This window comes from Pinus tabuliformis, chromosome 8 (assembly GCF_031772625.1).
Source record: "Pinus tabuliformis cultivar Carrire ecotype Pingquan chromosome 8, CPIR1, whole genome shotgun sequence".
Classification (NCBI taxonomy): domain Eukaryota; kingdom Viridiplantae; phylum Streptophyta; class Pinopsida; order Pinales; family Pinaceae; genus Pinus; species Pinus tabuliformis.
The window spans coordinates 131,663,373-131,682,711 of record NC_142294.1 but is presented as its reverse complement, the minus strand read 5'-3'; the positions used below and the strand labels follow the sequence as shown (position 1 = coordinate 131,682,711).

The window sequence follows — 19,339 nt, the reverse complement described above, 5'->3', positions numbered from 1 at the left end:
GCCACATTAAAGACCAAAATTGAAGGTTATAAGACTATAAGTTTAAACGAATTTTATGAGCAGAATCATGAAATAGGTCAAGTTTCAAATTTTACATTAATTGCATACGATCCCATAAATTTTGATGAAGTAGTTAGAGAAGAAGTTTGGATAAAATATTTGGATGAAGAAATTGTTTTTATAGAAAGAAATAATACTTAGGAGCTTGTAAATCTACTTGAAGGTAAAAATAGTATAGGTGTTAAAAGGATTTATAAGATGAAACTGAATGTTGAAGGTAAAATTGAGGAAGATAAAGCAAGACTTGTCGCTCAGGGGTTTAGTCAACAACTTGGTATCGATTATAATGAAACTTTTGCATCTATAGCTATGCTTGACAAAGCAAGGATGGTATTAGCTATTGCTGAACAAAAAAATGGAAAATGTATCATATGGATGTTAGGTCCACATTTTTAAATTAATTTTTTGAAGAAGAAGTTTATGTGAAATAACCTAGAGGATATGAAATTGGTGGCAAGAAGATAAAGTTTCCAATTTAAAGAAAGCATTATATGGATTGAAACAAGAACCCTGAGTATGGTATCATAGAATCTATGTCTGATTAACAAAGAATTTAATAGGAGTCCAAGTGAGCCAACTCTATATACAAAGGTAAACCAGGCAGGAACAATTTTGATAGTTTTCTTGATGTTGACCATTTGATTTTTAGTAGAGAATTTCGATAGATTATTTTATGAAAACCATGAAAAGAGAGTTTGAGATGACAAAATTAGGGCTAATAAAATATTTTCTTAGTATTGAAGTAACTCAAGATGTTATTTTTATTTTTCAACCTAAGTATGCAAAAGATATATTCAAAGGGTTTAGGATGGAGTATTGTGAGCTATTTGTAACACCAATTGCAATTGGCACAAAAATTAGTAAGAAAAATCAAGGTTCAAATCTTGATCCAACATTATCTAAGAAATTGGTTAGAAGTCTCATGTGTTTGACTACAACAAGGCTTGATATGTTTTCTATAATGATTTTCAAGAAAAAACACATGAAATGAAGAACACATTTAGATGTGTTAATGGAATAGGATGGATAACCAAGAAGTAGCCAATTGTAACTTTCTCATATGCTGAGGTAGAGAATGTTGCAACAATATTGACATGTCAAACTATGTGGATGAGAAGAATATTGACTGAATTGTTGCATGGATAGAAAGAACCAACTCAAATTTTATGTAAAACCAAATCTTCTATTACATTATCGAAAACCATGTTTTCCATAAAAAAAAATAAGCATATTGATACAATGTATCACTTCATCCCAGAATTAGTAAACAATAATGAAATTTGTAGATAGTTTTGCATAGTAAAATAACCCATGGCTAACATATTTACAAAAAGTTTTCGACATATTTACAAAACCTTTTGCAAAAAGATATTTGAAACTCAAGATAAAATATAAGAATATATATGGTATAATAACATTTCACTAGAAGAACAATATATCAACAATTTTGAATGAAACAACATTTTGATACAACATCATAATTTTTTTTTTTTAATTAAGGTAATAATGTGAAACATATTACTTATTTCGTAATTGCACTGCCTCAATTGCCTCATCCCAATCTGAAGAGGTAGTTTTGCCTCCACGCGATAGCCTCAACCTGATTCGAAAGAGAAACACTGCCATAGCTCGTAGAAATCTGAAGAGGCAGAGTTAATTGTATAATTAATGTTACCAACTTAAAATTTTGCATAAATGGATGATCGGTATAAAAGATGAATGTACAATTGAAAGGAACCTTCTTCTGTGTAGTTTTACTTCGTTGATTAGCAGCTGTAGCAGCGTATTCTCTTTGCTATGTCTCTCACCCGACTTGTTGAGTGAAATATGGGAGAGAGAAATTGCTTAGCCACCGAGCTTGTTTCCTACGCACCATTTTTTGTGCAATGCACAAACATAAATATCGGTAAATATGCTCATATCTCATAAAGGTGTGAACAGCTTAAATAAAAAGGTTTTCGAGTTATTAATTAATTTTTTAAAATATTTAGAGATGTGGTTTTTAATTATTAAATTAGAAATAAATAAAAGGAAAAGTTTAATTAAAGAGTAAAAGGAAAATGATAAAAAAAACATAAAAGATTAATTCAAAGATATTAAGATAAAATAATAATAAGAAAAAGATATATTTATAGTGTCAAAATTTGTATTCATATAGTATTAGTTATTATTATTTTTTTCTCGTTAAAACTAATCTATTATTTACAGGAACAAGAAAGACATTTACAATCATAGAGTCTTTTTACCAGAGGCCAGTTGTGGCACTCTGGATTGGGAGGAATCAAAAGGGCAGCCCTCGCAGGGGCTCCATGACTGAACAAAACATCCCACACAGGGGTCTTAGACTTCCAAAAATGCGACCATTTCAAACTAGATATCCCACGCAAGGGCTTTGGACCATAAGTGTTCATCCCACGCAAGGGCAGCAAACCACCATCAGCATTTACCCACGCAGGGGCAACAAGAGACATAGCAGGAACATGCATAAAGACAACATGACAAAAACCGAAAGCCAAAACAAAACCTGAGTATCGCTGGAGGATGTGATACTGAGCGGATGGACAGCTATTCGTCCGGCTCCTCCTCGACCACCTTGCACCAACCATATTTTTCCATTTCCTCTGCAGAAGGGTAGGGGTCCAAGTTGACATTGTCCCCCTTGGATGTCAGGACAAGTTGACATTGTCCCCCTTGGATGTCGACTCTTCCTGAGGCCGAGGAAGGTTGGGAACATGCTCTGCATCCTCCGCTGGCATCGCCTTGACGATTTCTGAACTCTCGCCCGGGTGCTTCCTCTTGCTGCGTTGTCCATCGCTATCAACCTGAGATTCCTCAAGGAAGAGGACCGAAACGTGGGCATTGATACGGGGTCTGTCCAGAGAGCTACTAAAGGTGAAATGGAGGAACCAAAGGCAGGCGTAGGTGCTGGGTCAGAATTTGGGCTACCGGAGTCCATGAATTGGCTTGCTTGGATGGGGTTGGCTTCAGCAATACGATGGCATCGGCAATGACAGCAGTGGGAGAGGGCTTCTTCAACTGGAGGACGAGAGGACCCTCCCCGGGTAGAGCCTCGACGGCTGAGCAGGCGCTGTCGAGGCCTAACCATTTTTGCAGGAGCACCGGGGGTAAGGAACAGTGCGTGATAGGGAGGCGGAATTGAAACAGAGGCGAGCGAACGGCACCCAACAAACTTGAGATTGCATCCACCCCGCCTTTCAGGCTTGAAACGGCACCCAACAGACAGAGGGACGGCAAGAGCTGTTCCCCGGAGAGCCAAAGACCAGGCAAGAGCCTGAACACCAAATACCAAATACTGAGCATGAACCAGCTCATGCCGAGCCATACCGCCACCTTTCTTAACCACATCATCGTTACCTCGAGCTTCGATCACCATAACTGCTCGCTGCAGTCGATCCAACAACCCGGACGGAGCATTGAATGTTTTCCCCTGTTCACCCTGCCCTTTATTCCCTGGCGGCGATCCTTGCATTGATTGCCAGCTCTAAACCTGAGGCAGCACATGACTAGCATGTGGCTCCTCATTACCGCCCATCGTGTCACCCGCATCCGGGGTAGTATTAGTTATTATTGAGTATGGAATTATATATATTTATTTATTTATTGGTTATTAAAATGAAACTAAATCAACAAAATATTTATGGATATTTACGATATTGTATTGAATTAGTTTGAAGAACCCATTTATAAATTCATGACAAAAGTTTAAAGACATTAATTTATAACCAACATGAAGGATCATACATCAACATTGTTTCTCATTAAAGAAGAATTGGGTAAGAGTATTATTGAAAAGATTGCAAGGACAATCACGGCTAAAGAATCTTGGAATATTCTAGAGATGACATGTAAAATGGGGAGCAACATCAATAAAAAATAATTGGAGAAGTTATAAAAGAGCCTCTAGAAGCAAGTCTTATACAAGACATGGACAGTAAAATAGGCAATGCCCATTACAAAGAAATTTATTGAAGAAAAATTGATATGCACAAGATCAATTGAGTGAATATGGTAAAGAAATTGAATCCCACTATGTACATTTGATCGTGCACAAGATCAATCAAGTGAATGTGGTGAAGAAATTGAATCCCACTATGTACATATACATTTCCAGGATTAAATTGAAATTGGAATTGTTTCTTATTGAAGAAAAAGTGATTATCTACAAGATCTATGGAGTGAATATTGTCAAAAAATTGACATGGAGAGTACAATTGGTGGTGCACATTATAAAAAAAATGTATTCAAGAAGAAGTGATTATGTACAAGATGTATAGAGTAAATATGGTGATTGAATATCATTATATATATGGACATTTGGAGGATGAAATTGAAATTGTTTTTGCAGCAATAATGGGTGAGAACCTAGTAGTGAAAGTAAAATTTGATTACCAAGATGTTTTTTTTTGAATTCCAAGTATGGTGGAGATGGAAGTGAGTATCTAAAAGCTACTAACTAAAGTAGTAGATGGAAAAAGAGGGAATGAAAGAAAATGAATATTTTTTTTTTACCTTACATAGGTTGACAAAGAAGTCATGTCAATAATGCAATGAGTAAAGTAAAAAATAATGACTAGATGAAGAAGTCAAAGAACATAAGACAACATTGAAAGAGAAGACCACCTTAAAGGTGAAGTTGAAGGAAAAAAATGGAAAATGTATCATATGGATGTTAGGTCCACATTTTTAAATTAACTTTTTTAAGAAGAAGTTTATGTGAAATAACCTAGAGGATATGAAATGGGTGGCAAGAAGATAAAGTTTACAATTTAAAGAAAGCATTATATGGATTGAAACAAGAACCGTGAGTATGGTATCGTAGAATCTATGTCTGATTAACAAAGAATTTAATAGGAGTCCAAGTGAGCCAACTCTGTATACAAAGGTAAACCAGGAAGGAAGAATTTTGATAGTTTTCTTGATGTTGACGATTTGATTTTTAGTAGAGAATTTCAATAGATGATTTTATGAAAACCACGAAAAGAGAGTTTGAGATGACAAAATTAGGGCTGATAAAATATTTTCTTAGTATTAAAGTAACTCAAGATGCTATTTTTATTTTTCAATCTAAGTATACAAAAGATATATTCAAAGGGTTTAGGATGGAGTATTGTAAACTATTTGTAACACCAATTGCAATTGGCACAAAAATTAGTAAGAAAAATCAAGATTCAAATGTTGATCCAACATTATCTAAGAAATTGGTTGGAAGTCTCATATGTGTTTGACTACAACAAGGCTTGATATGTTTTCTATAATGATTTTCAAGAAAATACACATGACATGAAGAGAACATTTAGATGTGTTAGTGGAATAGGATAGACAACCAAGAAGTAGCCAATTGTAACTTTCTCATATGGTGAGGTAGAGAATGTTGCAACAATATTGACATGTCAAACCATGCGGATCCATTTCAGTTCCTACCCAGGGTTATGTCTAACGAAAGAGTTAGTGATATCGAAAGAATTCGTGGTTCTCTCTAGTTACTTTATTATACGTAATTACGTATATAATAAGGGATCATAGGTTTCCCGTTATATCTTTCCATCTTCGTTTCTCTCCCAAAGCCAGCCAACCAGGTTCCACTTGCTTGCTGGATGCTACCTTGCCTCTCAATGACCTGGCTTGCTTGCTGGCCTCTAAGTGGAGATTTTCTTATTGCATGGATAGAAATAACCAACTCAGATTTTATGTAAAAACGAATCTTCTATTACAATATCGAAAAACCATGTTTTCCATTAAAAAAAATAAAATAAGCATATTGATACAACCTATCACTTCATGCCATAATTATTAAACAATAATGAAATTCCCATATAGTTTTACATAGTAAAATACCCCATTACTAACATATTTACACAAAGTTTTTGACATATTTACAAAACCTTTTGCGAAAATATATTTGAAACTCAAGATAAAATATAAGAATATATATGGTATAATAACATTTCGCTATAACAACAATATAACAACAATTTTGAATGAAACAAACATTTTGATATAACATGATAATTTTGTTTTTTAATTAAGGTAATAATGTGAAACATATTACTTATTTCGTAATTGCACTGCCTCATCCCAATCGGAAGAGGTAGTCTTGCCTGCACACGATTGCCTCAACCTGATTCGAAAGAGAAACACTGCCATAGCTCGTAGAAATCTGAAGAGGCAGAGTTAATTGTATAGTTAATGTTACCAACTTAAAGTTTTACATAAATGGATGATTGGTATAAAAGATGAATGCACGATTGAAAGGAACCTTGTTCTTTGTAGTTTTGCTTCGTTGATTAGCAGCGTATTCTCTTTGCTCTGTCTCTCACCCGCCTGGTTGAGTGAAACACGGGAGAGAGAAATTGCTTAGCCACCGAGCTTGTTTCCTAGGCACCATTTTTTGTCCAAGGTACAAACATAAATATCCGTAAATATGCTCATATCTCATAAAGGTGTGAACAGCTTAAATAAAAAGGTTTCCGAGTTATTAATTTTTTTTTTTTTAATATTTTGAGGATGTGGTTTTTAATTATTAAATTAAAAATGAATAAAAGTAAAAGTTTGATTAAAGATTAAAAGGAAAATGATGAAAAAAAACATAAAAGATTAATTCAAAGATATTAGGATAAAATAATAATAAGAAAAAGATATATTTATGCCGTCAAAATTTGTATTCATATAGTATGAGTATGGAGTTATTTATATATATATATATATATATATATATTGGTTATGAGAATGAAACTAAATCAGAAAAAATATTTATGGATATTTATGCTATTGTATTGAATTAGTTTGAAGAACCCATTTATAAAGTCATGACAAAAGTTTAAAGACATTAATTTATAACCAACATGAAGGATCATCATGATGATGATGATGGTTAACGTTTGCTGAGACTAAACATTGGTCTATCGGACCTAAAGAAACAAATTATTTATTTTGATTTAAGATTTTATTCCTATGCTCAAAAAGCTTGGAAAGAAGCCTCCCGAGCTCACTATAATTTTGACATTGTAAAAGGCTAGGAAGGTCAATATTGTAACAAAGATTGTGTAATTCAGATCTAATGTGGTTGTGATGCAGGAGCATCTAGCTGACAGGACGAGAAAACAGGAAGGTTGTTTGGTCTCTGAAGCGGATGGAGGAGTAATTCGCTGAGTGGATATTGTGGCTGTCTTCTTTTACTATTATTTGATTATGTTGTCCAAGTTAAATAAACAAATAGTAAATAGGAAGGACAATTAATAAGGATAAATGTTTTAAACAGCTAGTTTTACTTTCGTAATAATGTTGTAAGTCAATAATGGTTCTGTAGCAGAGCAGATGTAACTAATCAGATATAACCAACAACGGTTAGCAAAACTAACAATTTCTGACAATTGTGTGAAAGGAGAAACAGAACATAGTGGGGGGTTCGACTTTTTGAGAAATTAAAAAAGGTATTGTAATTTCCGAGCACACATTTCCTCTCCAGTGTCAAAAAGTCGTTTACATTATTTATATGAGATTGCATTGTTTTTTTTATGTATGTACATCACAAATTGTTTGTAGTATTGCTTACAGGCACATGGTCCTATATGTGATTGGAGTTACAACGATTCGAATCAATGAACGAAATCAAACAGGTTGCAAAGAAACTCAAAGTGTGTGCGGTGAAAAACAACCATACAGTCCCTGAGACCACACACACAAGTGAACGTCAAGGAGGCGGAACAAGCTGAGTCCAAACAAGTAGCAATGTTCAAGCATTGCTAAGTATGCCAGTGAACAAACATCCACAGTTTCATATTTAAATTAATACAGACAAAAAAATAGAATTCCTCTTCATTCACATCTATATATATATATCTATATATATATATATATATATATTATTTGAAACAAAAGCCCATTCTGCAATTATATAGACCATGCCTATGACAAAACTAGGACTAGACACAGTACGGTCTTAGAACCCTCGACCCATTTTTAGTCACCAGACAGAAGACGAACGACTGTATAAACCTACAACGAAACTGTGTACAGATGGTGGTCCAACGAACCATTAAAATACAGATTTTAACAAACCCCAACCTAAGGCGTTGAACAAAAGCAACCAAAGAACAGAGAACGACACTACCCGTGTCTAGCCGGAGCAACCGAACCGCCAGGCATCGAAACCCTTCGAGTAGCCATACCTGTAGCAACAACCAGTTAACAAAAGATATAAGCATCTGACAGTGAAAAGAAACGAGAGCATGCAACCTAACAAAAGAAAACAAATTTCAGATATTTACCTAACGGAGGCAAGCCGCGACCATAGCAGTTCCACAAGGTCACCCTGCTCACAAGGAGCCGAGACATTAGTCGACTGAGAGAAAAAGGGCTAATACTGATAGCATGGAACCAGGAGAACTTACCCTGTGAATGACGAAGGAGGCGAAGGAAGTTGCCATTGCGTTCTGCCTGGATTTGAGGAAGGATGATTAGAGAGCAGAGGGTTGTTACCTGGAGCAGCTCCAACCAAAAAAAGAACACAACAACCATGGAAGTTACAGGCATCAATACTACGTACCAAAAAGAGGTGCAAAGACCTAACAGCAAGCCACAAATACACAATGAACAGTCAAAAGTAAGCACGAACTAGGCAAGGATTGAACCTACCGTGTTGACATAGCCATTGCCGGACGAAGAGGAGGGACTTTCAAGTTGAAACCCTAAACCAGAGGACGAAGCAACAGAATTCCATAACGAAACCACTAGGAACCACCAAGAATGCAGAGCTCACAGAATCGAAAGAATGGGCAAGTGAATGACTCGAGTGAGGGTTTGATCGCCAATACCAAGGCAGGCTTGAGGATCCCAAGGGAGGAAACTTGTCGAATAACCAAAGCCAGAAGTACCAATCACTAGTGTGGGTACCAAGGACCAAATCCATATCTTTAAAATCAACTTCCGACGAATCAACCTTACATCAAAATATGTTGTTCATTATTAATTGTCACTTTATTCCTGCTTTAATAACTGTGGGATGTGTGTTACGTGGGCTGGACTCATCAAGTGGTATCAGAGCAGGAAGTTGAAAGAATTGGGATATGGAGGTTCAAAGACGAGGACGTGGAAGAGGTGTGCGTAGAGTAGTAGATGAGGGTTTGAGGGAAGAAATAAGGACCCTTACTGCTCGCTTAGAGGCAGTGGAGGCAGGAAGGAGAAGAGACCCAGAACTTGGGGATGACAGCGAGGAGGAGGCAGTAGCTACTACAGACGGATCAGATGAAGAAGCCCCAGAGATAAAATTGTTGAGGCCAGTGCTGCTAGCCAACAGCAAACCCAAACCGGAAATTCCCAACTATGATGGCAGTCTGTCCGGAGAAGTCCTGTTGGATTGGATAAGCAAGTTGGATAAGTATTTTGAGAACGAAGAGATTAATGAGGATAGAAGAGTCAGATTCGCTGCAACCAAATTGAAAGGACATGCTGCTTTATGGTGGGATAGTGTCCAAGCAGACAGAAGGAGAATGAATAAGCTACCATTAAGGAAGTTGCCAAGGATGGTGGAAAAGCTGAAAGGCAGATTTTTGCCTAAAGATTATCATGTTGTGCTTTACTGACAGGTACAGAACTTAAGACAGAAAGGTATGAAAGTAAAGGAATACATGGAAGAATTCTACCGTGTGAACTTGAGGGCTGGTTATACTGATGATACTCCAGAGAAGACAACGAGATACGTGAATGGTTTGAGGCTGGAAATACTAGACGAGATCAGTATTCTTTCCCCGCAGAACATAGAAGAAACCTTTCAGAGTGCTATAAAGGCTGAAGAAAAGATTAAAAGAAACAAAATAATATGAGAGGACGTGGAAATGGTAGAGGATGAGGACAGTCCTATGAGAGAGGGAGAACTTCCAGTAACAGTGAAGAAGGCAGTAGCTCCAGGACTTTAGGAACAATAGGGAAGGGAGATATCACCAGAGGAGGTTGGCCATATCAGCGAGGAAGAGGGAATGGCTGAGGAAGGGGAGCTAATGTCCAGTGCTACAGATGCCACAAGTGGGGGCACAAATCCTTCGAATGCGCGGAAGTAGAGCAAGCTGGCCAGAGGGGAAAATTTGTTGCACAGCCTGAGGAAGCTGAGGCACTGCCCCAAGAGGTGGAAAATGTGGCAGAAACAGGAGAGGCTTTGGTGCTAGATAAAGTACTGTTGAAGCCAGCCAAGGAGACTGCCGAGCAGACCCAATGGAAGGCATTGTTCCAGACAGTTTGCAAATCACATGGAAATTGCTATAAATTGGTCATAGATAATGGGAGTACAAATAATTTGGTTGCCACCGAGATGGTGGAGAAGCTGGGATTGAGGCGACTTAAGCACCCCACACCCTACAAGGTGTCGTGGCTGCAGAAAGTCCACCAGCTATTAGTTGATGAACAATGCGAGGTTGAATTTCACATTGGTAGATACAAGGACAAGGTTGTCTGTGATATCATGCCAATGGACATGTGTCACATACTGCTAGGGAGACCATGGCAGTATGATTGGAAGGTGGTACACGATGGGAAGACGAATTTCTATAAGTTTGTTAAAGATGGAGTCAAGCATATGCTTGTACCCATAAGAGAAGAGGATACAATAGAAGCAAGTGGAACAAAAGCGTTGTTAGTAGGTGGAAAACAGTTTATTAAACAGATTGAGGAGAATGAAGTGAATTATGTTGTTGTAAGGAGAACTAAGACTGTACTGCTACACACGAAAATGTCTGAATTGCCTATAGAGATTCAAAAGATGTTAGAGGAATTCAAGGACATTGTAGTTGATGATTTACCGGATAAGTTGCCTCCCAAGAGGAGCATCAACCATCATATCGATTTCATACCTAGAGCAAGCCTACCAAATAAAGCAGCGTATTGAATGAGCCCGAAGGATAATGAAGAGATTCAGAAACAGGTGCAAGAGTTGCTAGACAAAGGGTTGATCAGAGAAATCTTAAGCCCTTGTGCAGTACCAACAGTACTCATGCCTAAGAAGGGAGGAGAATGGTGGATGTGTACAGACTTGCGAGCTATCAATAAAATCACTATTCAATACAGGTTTCCCTTACCAAGAATGGACGATATGATGGATTGTCTAAGTGGGGTAGCTTATTTCACGAAGATTGATCTGAAGAGTGGCTATCATCAGATCAGGATCAGAGAAGGAGACGAGTGGAAGATAGCCTTCAAGACCAATGAAGGGCTATACGAGTGGCTGGTCATGCCGTTCGATTTGAGTGATGCTCCTAGTACTTTTATTAGGTTGATGAATGAAATGTTGAAAGAGTTCATCGGTAAGTTTTTGATAGCATATCTTGATGATATTTTGATTTTATACAGAATGAAAGAAGAGCACCTTCAACATGTTCGAAGAGTGCTAGAGAAATTACAGCAGAACAAACTGCTGATAAATTTGAAGAAATGTACTTTCTTGCAGAAAGAACTAGTTTACTTGGGCTTTTTAATTGCAAAAAATGAATTGAAGATGGATCCAGAAAAGATCGCAGCGATTGTCAATTGGCTGTCACTGAAGAGCTTATTTGAGGTACGTAGCTTTCATGGGCTGGCGAGTTTTTACTGCAAGTTTATAAGAAATTTTAGTGAAATCTGCGTGCCGATGCTAGACACCATTAAAAAGGCCAATCAGCCTTTTTTTTAGACCGAGGCAGCAGAGAACAACTTTTAGCTCTTGAAGCGGAAGATTACAGAGAGGCCAATTCTAAGGCTACCAGATTTTAATAAGCTTTTCCAGATTCAACGCGATGCAAGTGGAACAGCCATTGGCTCTGTGCTCAGTCAGGAATATAAACCTGTTGCATTCTTTAGTGAGAAATTGAATGAAAGCAGGCAGAAATATTCCTCATAAGACAAGGAATTTTATGTCGTCGTCCAAGCTTTAAAGCAATGGAGACACTACCTACTGGGAAGTGAGTTTGTGTTATTTTCTGATAATTCAGTGCTGTAATATGTAATGAAACAGCATAAATTAAACCACAAGCATGCCAAATGGGTAGAGTATCTGCAGAGTTTCACCTTTGTGCTAAAACACATCAGTGGGCAAGCCAATAAGGTGGCAGACGCATTGAGCAGAAGAGCTTTTCTCTTACAGGAAAGTACAATACAAGTGTTGGGATTCGAACACTTAAAATATTTGTACCAAACTGACACAGACTTCAAGGAAGCCTTTGAAGCTTGTTAGAATCCCGTGCTGAGGAATACAAGTCCATGGTTGGACTACAACTTGCAGGAGGGACTATTGTTTAGAGGAGGACAGTTATGTATCCCGGACTGTTCGATGAGGGAAAATATTATACGGGAGAAACATAGCGGGGGTCTAGTCGGTCATTTCGGCATAGACAAAACTTTGAAACAGCTCAAACACTTCCATTACTAGCCCAGAATGCGTATGGATGTACAGCGGTATGTGAATAGGTGTAAAGTCTGCCAACTAGCGAAGGGACATAGTCAAAACACTGGACTTTACACACCACTACCTATTCCAAGTAGGCCATGGGACTCAGTCAACATTGACTTTGTCTTAGGACTACCTAGAACGCAGTGAGGATATGACTCAGTGATGGTGGTGGTAGACAGATTTTTAAAAATGCCGCATTTCATCCCTTGTCGAAAAACTAGTGATGCCACTCATGTAGCTCACCTGTTTTTCATAGATATTGTTAGATTACATGGCCTCCCAGATCTATTATTTCAGACAGGGATGTAAAATTCATGGGACACTTTTGGCACACCCTGTGGAAAAAGTTGGACACACAGTTGAATTTCAGTTCTGCATATCATCCGCAGACTGATGGACAAATGGAAGTGATGAACATGAGTTTGGGAAATTTGTTACGGAGTTTAACTGGGGAAAATTCACGGTTATGGGATCGTGCTCTCGCTCAGGCAAAATTCGCTTATAACGATTCGCCAAATTGTAGCACCGGACACAGTCCATTTCAAATCTTGTACGGCATGCATCCTTGGGGGATACATGAACTGCGGGATTTGGGAAAGTTGGAGCAGAGGAGTGCTGACGGAGAAGATTTTGCTGAAGTGATGAGTGAACTACACGAACGGGTGAAGCTAAAGTTGCAGGACAACGTGCAGAAATACAAACAACAGGCAGATTTAAAGCGACGGGAAGTCCAATTCAACATAGGTGACGAGGTCCTTGCACACTTATGCAAAGAACAGTTTCCTAAGGGCGCGTATACTAAGCTAAAATTTAAAAAGATTGGTCCCTCTAAAATTTTGCGTAAGTTCTCAGCCAACGGATATGAAATTCAGCTACCACCTGATATAGGCATATCACCTATTTTTAATGTGGTAGACTTGTTCCCATATACTGCCAACTCGGAGGAAGACAGTGTGGTATGACCAAAATAGGACACCCAAGTTGGAGACAGTTCTTGGATGAGGCACATGCCTTCGGTTTAGCCCCATGAGATCGAGAAGATTCTCGATACCAAGGTAGGCAAGAAGACTCGCAGGAAGGAGTATCTACGATACCTCGTCAAGTGGAAGAACTGTCCAATTGAGGACAGTTCGTGGCTCGACGCGGTGCAGATACAGAAGGCTGCTTATTCTGTGGAGGAGCTCATGGAACAGAGCCATGACTTTTCCATACCCCGGTAGCCTGATGCAAGAGCATCTAGCTGACAGGACGAGATAAAAGGAAGGTTGTTTGGTCTCTGAAGGGGATGGAGGAGTAATTTACTGAGTGGATACTGTGGTTGTTTTCTTTTACTTTTATTTGATTATGTTGTCTAAGTTAAATAAACAAATAGTAAATAGGAAGGACAATTAATTAGGATAAATGTTTTAAACAGCTAGTTTTACTTTCGTAATAATGTTGTAAGTCAATAATGGTTCTGTAGCAAAATGGATGTAACTAATCAGATATAACCAACAGCGGTTGGAAAAACTAACAGTTTCTGACAATTGTTTTAAAGGAGAAACAGAACACAGTGAGGGGTTCGACTTTTTGAGAAATAAAAAAATGTATTGTAATTTCTGTGCACACATTTCCTCTCCAGCATCCAAAAGCCATTTACATTATTTATATGAGATTGCATTGTTTTTTTTTTTATGTACAACACAAATTGTTTGTAGTATTACTTACAGGCATATGGTCCTATATGTGACTGGAGTTACAACGGTTCCAGTAAATGAACGAAATCAAACAGGTTGCAAAGAAACTCAAAGAGCATGCGGTGAAAACCAACCATACAGTCCCCGAGACCACACACACAAGTGAACGTCAAGGAGGCGGAACAAGCCGAGTCCAAACAAGTAACAAAGTTCAAGCATTGCCAGGTATGCCAGTGAACAAACATCCACAGTTTCATATTTAAATTAATACAGATGGGAAAATAGAATTCCTGTTCATTCACACATATATATATTGTTCGAAACAAAATCTCGTTCTGCAATTATACAGACCATGCCTATGACAAAATTGGGACTAGACACAGTACGGGCTTAGAACCCTCGACCCATTTTCAATCACCAGATAGAAGAGGAACGATTGTATAAACCTACAATGAAACTGTGTACTGACGGCGGTCCAACAAACCATTAAAATACAGATTTTAACAAACCCCAACCTAAGGTGTTGAACAAAAGCAACCAAAGAATAGAGAACGACACTACCCGTGTCTAGCTGGAGCAACCGAACCGCCAGGCATCAAAACCCTTCAAGTAGCCATACCTGCAGCAACAACCAGTTAACGAAAGATATAAGCGTCTGACAATGAAAAGAAAGGAGGGCATGCAACCTAACAAACGCAAAGAAATTTCAGATATTTCCCTGACGGAGGCAAGCCACAACCATAGTAGTTCCACAAGGTCACCCTACTCACAAGGAGCTGAGACATTAGTCGACTGAGAGAAAAAGGCCTAACACTGATAGCATGGAACCAGGAGAACTTACCGTGTGAATGATGAAGGAGCCGAAGGAAGTTGCCACCGCGTTTTGCCCGGATTTGAGGAAGGACGATTAAAGACCAAAGGGTTGTTACTTGGAGTAGCTCGAACCAGCAAAAGAACACAACAACCATGGAAGTTACAGGCATCAATACCGCATACCAAAAAGAGGCACAAAGACGTAATAGCAAGCCACAAATACACAGTGAATAGTTAAAAGTAAGCATGGACCAAGCAAGGATTGAACCTACCGTGTTGACATAGCCATTTCCGGACGAAGAGGAGGGACTTTCAGGTTGAAACCTTGAACCAGAGGACACAGCAACAGAACTCCATAACGAAACCACCAGGAACCCACAAGAACGCAGAGCTCACAGAATCGAAAGAATGGGCAAGCGAATGACTCGAGTGAGGGTTTGATCGCCCATACCAAGGCAGGCTTGAGGATCCCAAGGGAGGACACTTGTTGAATAACCAAAGCCATAAGTACCAATCACCAGTGCGGGTACCAAGGACCAAATCCATATCTTTAAAATAAACCACTGACGAATCAACCTTACATCAAAATCTGTTGTTCATTATTAATTGTTGCTTTATTCCCGCATTAATAACTGTGGGAGGTGTGTTACGTGGGTTGGACTCATCCGGTTTTATGCGGGGCACTCTAAGAGGAAGTGGTTTTCATCCTCGATGTTCCTATTCTCACATATATGGCAGATCCTTTCCATCCATGGCGTTTTAGGAACTACCCAACGACCTGTTTCACTATGGATCTCATGAGAATTCGTTCTAATCTTTGCTATATTAATTTTCTTCTTTGAGCTAGTTAAAATAGAGAGATACTTTTGATCATCAACATTGTTTCTCATTAAGGAAGAATTGGATAAGAGTATTATTGAAAAGATTGCAAGGACAATCACGGCTAAATAATCTTGGAATATTCTAGAGATGACATGTAAAATGGGGAGTAACACCAATAAAAAATAATTGGACAAGTTATAAAAGAGCCTCTAGAAGCAAGTCTTATACAAGACATGGAGAGTAAAATAGGCAGTTCCCATTACAAAGAAATTTATTGAAGAAAAATTGATATGCACAAGATCAATTGAGTGAATATGGTAAAGAAATTGAATCACACTATGTACATTTGATCGCACAAAAGATCAATCAAGTGAATGTGTTGAAGAAATTGAATCCCACTACGTACATATACATTTTGAGGATTAAATTGAAATTGTAATTTTTTCTTATTGAAGAAAAAGTGATTATCTACAAGATCTATGGAGTGAATATTGTGAAGAAATTGACATGGAGACTATAATTGGTGGTGCACGTTATAAAAAAAATGTATTCAAGAAGAAGTGATTATGTACAAGATGTATAGAGTAAATATGGTGATTGAATATCATTATATATATAGACATTTGGAGGATGAAATTGAAATTGTTCTTGCAGCAATAATAGGTGAGAACCTAATAGTGAAAGTACAATTTGATTACCAAGATGTTTTTTTTTGAATTCCAAGTATGGTGGAGATGGAAGTGAGTATCTAAAAGCTACTAACTAAAGTAGTAGATGGAAAAAGAGGGAATGAAAGAAAATGAATATTTTTTTTTGACCTTACATAGGTTGACAAAAAAGTCGTGTCAACAATGCAATGAGTAAAGTAAAAAATAATGACTGGATGAAGAAGTCAAATAACATAAGAAAACATTGAAAGAGAAGACCACCTTAAAGGTGAAGTTGAAGGAAAAGAGGGTTTGCACAATATAATATTTGGAGAAAAAATAAATCAAAAAAATTGATATACCATAACTATGAAGACAAGCTACAACAACATGGAGAGGCAAAACAAGTTTCTGGTTTATGAGACTTACACTAGCACTCACTTGTGGTTGTAATTGAGAAGAAATGTTTGAATGTGGTAATTAATGTGATGTTAACCTACAACAATATTGATGCAGGAGCATCTAACCCCTCCTTAATTAAAGAGGAATCCGAAGCTGAGTGAGGAGGACGTGGACAACGAAACTAAACAAAGGGAAGATCTGCTTTTAAAATGATTTAAAATGAGAGATTTAAGTAAGTTGTTGAGTGATTTCAGGAGAGATTTTGTGGATCGTAACAGATTCACGCCTTTGTGAATGCTTTATAAGCATGTTTGTGTGCATGAGATAGGTGCGCTACTGAGAATAAAATGTAGCCTGTGTGGAGTTATTGGCTAAGGCTGCAACGCCTTAGATCAGTGGTCTTTTCTATATAATCAAAACTATATATTCTATGTCGATTTCTGGATGTCGAGTTATGGGTTTTGTAATTTAAATCTATGAGTTAATTTCTATGTTGTGAGAAGTGTGAATCCAATTTGAAGGCGTAATACTTAATTGAGGAATGTTGATAGAAGACTAAGATCGATTCACAGTTATAGCGTTGTAAATCTGGTTAAAGAGCCAAATTCTGGCTTGGAGTTGAAATCTCAAGAATGTCGAAGGAGCAATATTACAAACGCGTGGAAGAATCTGTTGAATGAAACGGCTTTAGGAATAGAACTGCAGTTGAAGAGGGGTAATAGTATTGACGCTCAGCAGAATGGTGAAACCGATTCCTGTCGTACGTTTGATGAGGAGAATTGTAATTGCAGAACGTTGCTCGGACCTGAGAACGAATTGTTGCAGATTCCTCGGATGAAGACAGACCGATTTACATGAATCGATGTTATTATATATTTTCTTGTATAAAGATAAGTACCAGAGTATTGATGGATTTTATTGTTGTATAATGAATTGTTTTGTTTAGATCGTGGGCCATAACCCACAGGTCAAGATTCAGAATTTCTACATGAAAGGGGATTTTGGCAATACCCCAAGATCTCTTTTCATCAAGTGGTATCAGAGCAGGGAAAGTTTCCTGCGAGGAGAGGGATTCCAGAGAGCGAAGAAGATTCTGCGGAAGGAGGTACAGTTGGTTAAGCTGAAGATTTTATGATCTTACCGTTATGCAGATGGTGGCAGCGGAAGCTGAGAAGATTTGCAGCAACCTAGAGCAAGGTGTGCTCAATTGGTTCCAGAGAAGAGAACCAGAAGGATGCCAAAAGACCGAGTGCGGAGGGCTTGGTGAGGTATCGTGTAACAGAGGAGACTGTTACTGCAGAGGTTGGTTGCAGCTCACAGAAGATCATGAAGGCAATTCCAAATACAGTGGGTAGAATTGCTAAGTACCAGGAGAAGTATATGACCAGGAGGTCATCAATATTTTTTTTTACCTCGGGAGTCTGATGCAGGAGCATCTAACCCCTCCTTAATTAAAGAGGAATCCGAAGCTGAGCGAGGAGGACGTGGACAGCGAAACTAAACAAAGGGAAGATCTGCTCTTAAAATGATTTAAAATGAGAGATTTAAGTAAGTTGTTGAGTGATTTCAGGAGAGATTTTGTGGATCGTAACAGATTCACGCCTTTGTGAATGCTTTATAAGCATGTTTGTGTGCATGAGATAGGCGCGCTAGTGAGAATACAATGTAGCCTGTGTGGAGTTATTGGCTAAGGCTGCAACGCCTTAGATCAGTGGTCTTTTGTATATAATCAAAACTATATATTCTATGTCGATTTCTGGATGTCGAGTTATGGGTTTTGTAATTTAAATCTATGAGTTAATTTCTATGTTGTGAGAAGTGTGAATCCAATTTAAAGGCGTAATACTTAATTGAGGAATGTTGATAGAAGAGTAAGATCGATTCACAGTTACAGCGTTATAAATCTGGTTAAAGAGCCAAATTCTGGCTTGGCGTTGAAATCTCAAGAATGTCGAAGGAGCGATATTACAATCGCGTGGAAGAATCTGTTGAATGAAACGGCTTTAGGAATCGATCTGCAGTTGAAGAGGGGTAATAGTATTGACGCTCAGCAGAATGGTGAAACCGATTCCCGTCGTACGTTTGATGATGAGAATTGTAATTGCAGAACATTGCTCGGACCTAAGAACGAAGTGTTGCAGATTCGACGGATGAAGACAGATCGATTTACATGAATCGATGTTATTATATATTTTCTTTGTATAAAGATAAGTACCAGGGTATTGATGGATTTTATTGTTGTATAATGAATTGTTTTGTTTAGATCGTGGGCCATAACCCACAGGTCAAGATTCGGAATTTCTACATGAAAGGGGATTTTGGCAATACCCCAAGATCTCTTTTCATCAATAGGTGAGAACCTAATAGTGAAAGTACAATTTGATTACCAATATGTTTTTTTTTTAATTCCAAGTATGGTGGAGATGGAAGTGAGTATCTAAAAGCTACTAACTAAAGTAGTAGATGGAAAAAGAGGGAATGAAAGA

The 19,339-nt window shown here is 37.9% G+C and overlaps 1 protein-coding gene across 1 annotated transcript; it reads left to right on the top strand.

Annotated features, from left to right (window-relative positions):
• The first annotated feature begins 9,914 nt into the window (after positions 1-9,914).
• Positions 9,915-19,027, top strand: LOC149234460 (uncharacterized). Its single transcript, XM_089368276.1, has 7 exons — positions 9,915-9,977; positions 10,172-10,407; positions 10,507-10,950; positions 11,419-11,623; positions 12,883-13,449; positions 14,265-14,394; positions 18,768-19,027. Exons 1-7 carry the CDS (start codon positions 9,915-9,917, stop codon positions 19,025-19,027), a joined length of 1,905 nt encoding a protein of 634 aa, XP_089224402.1.
• The last annotated feature ends 312 nt before the right edge of the window (positions 19,028-19,339 follow it).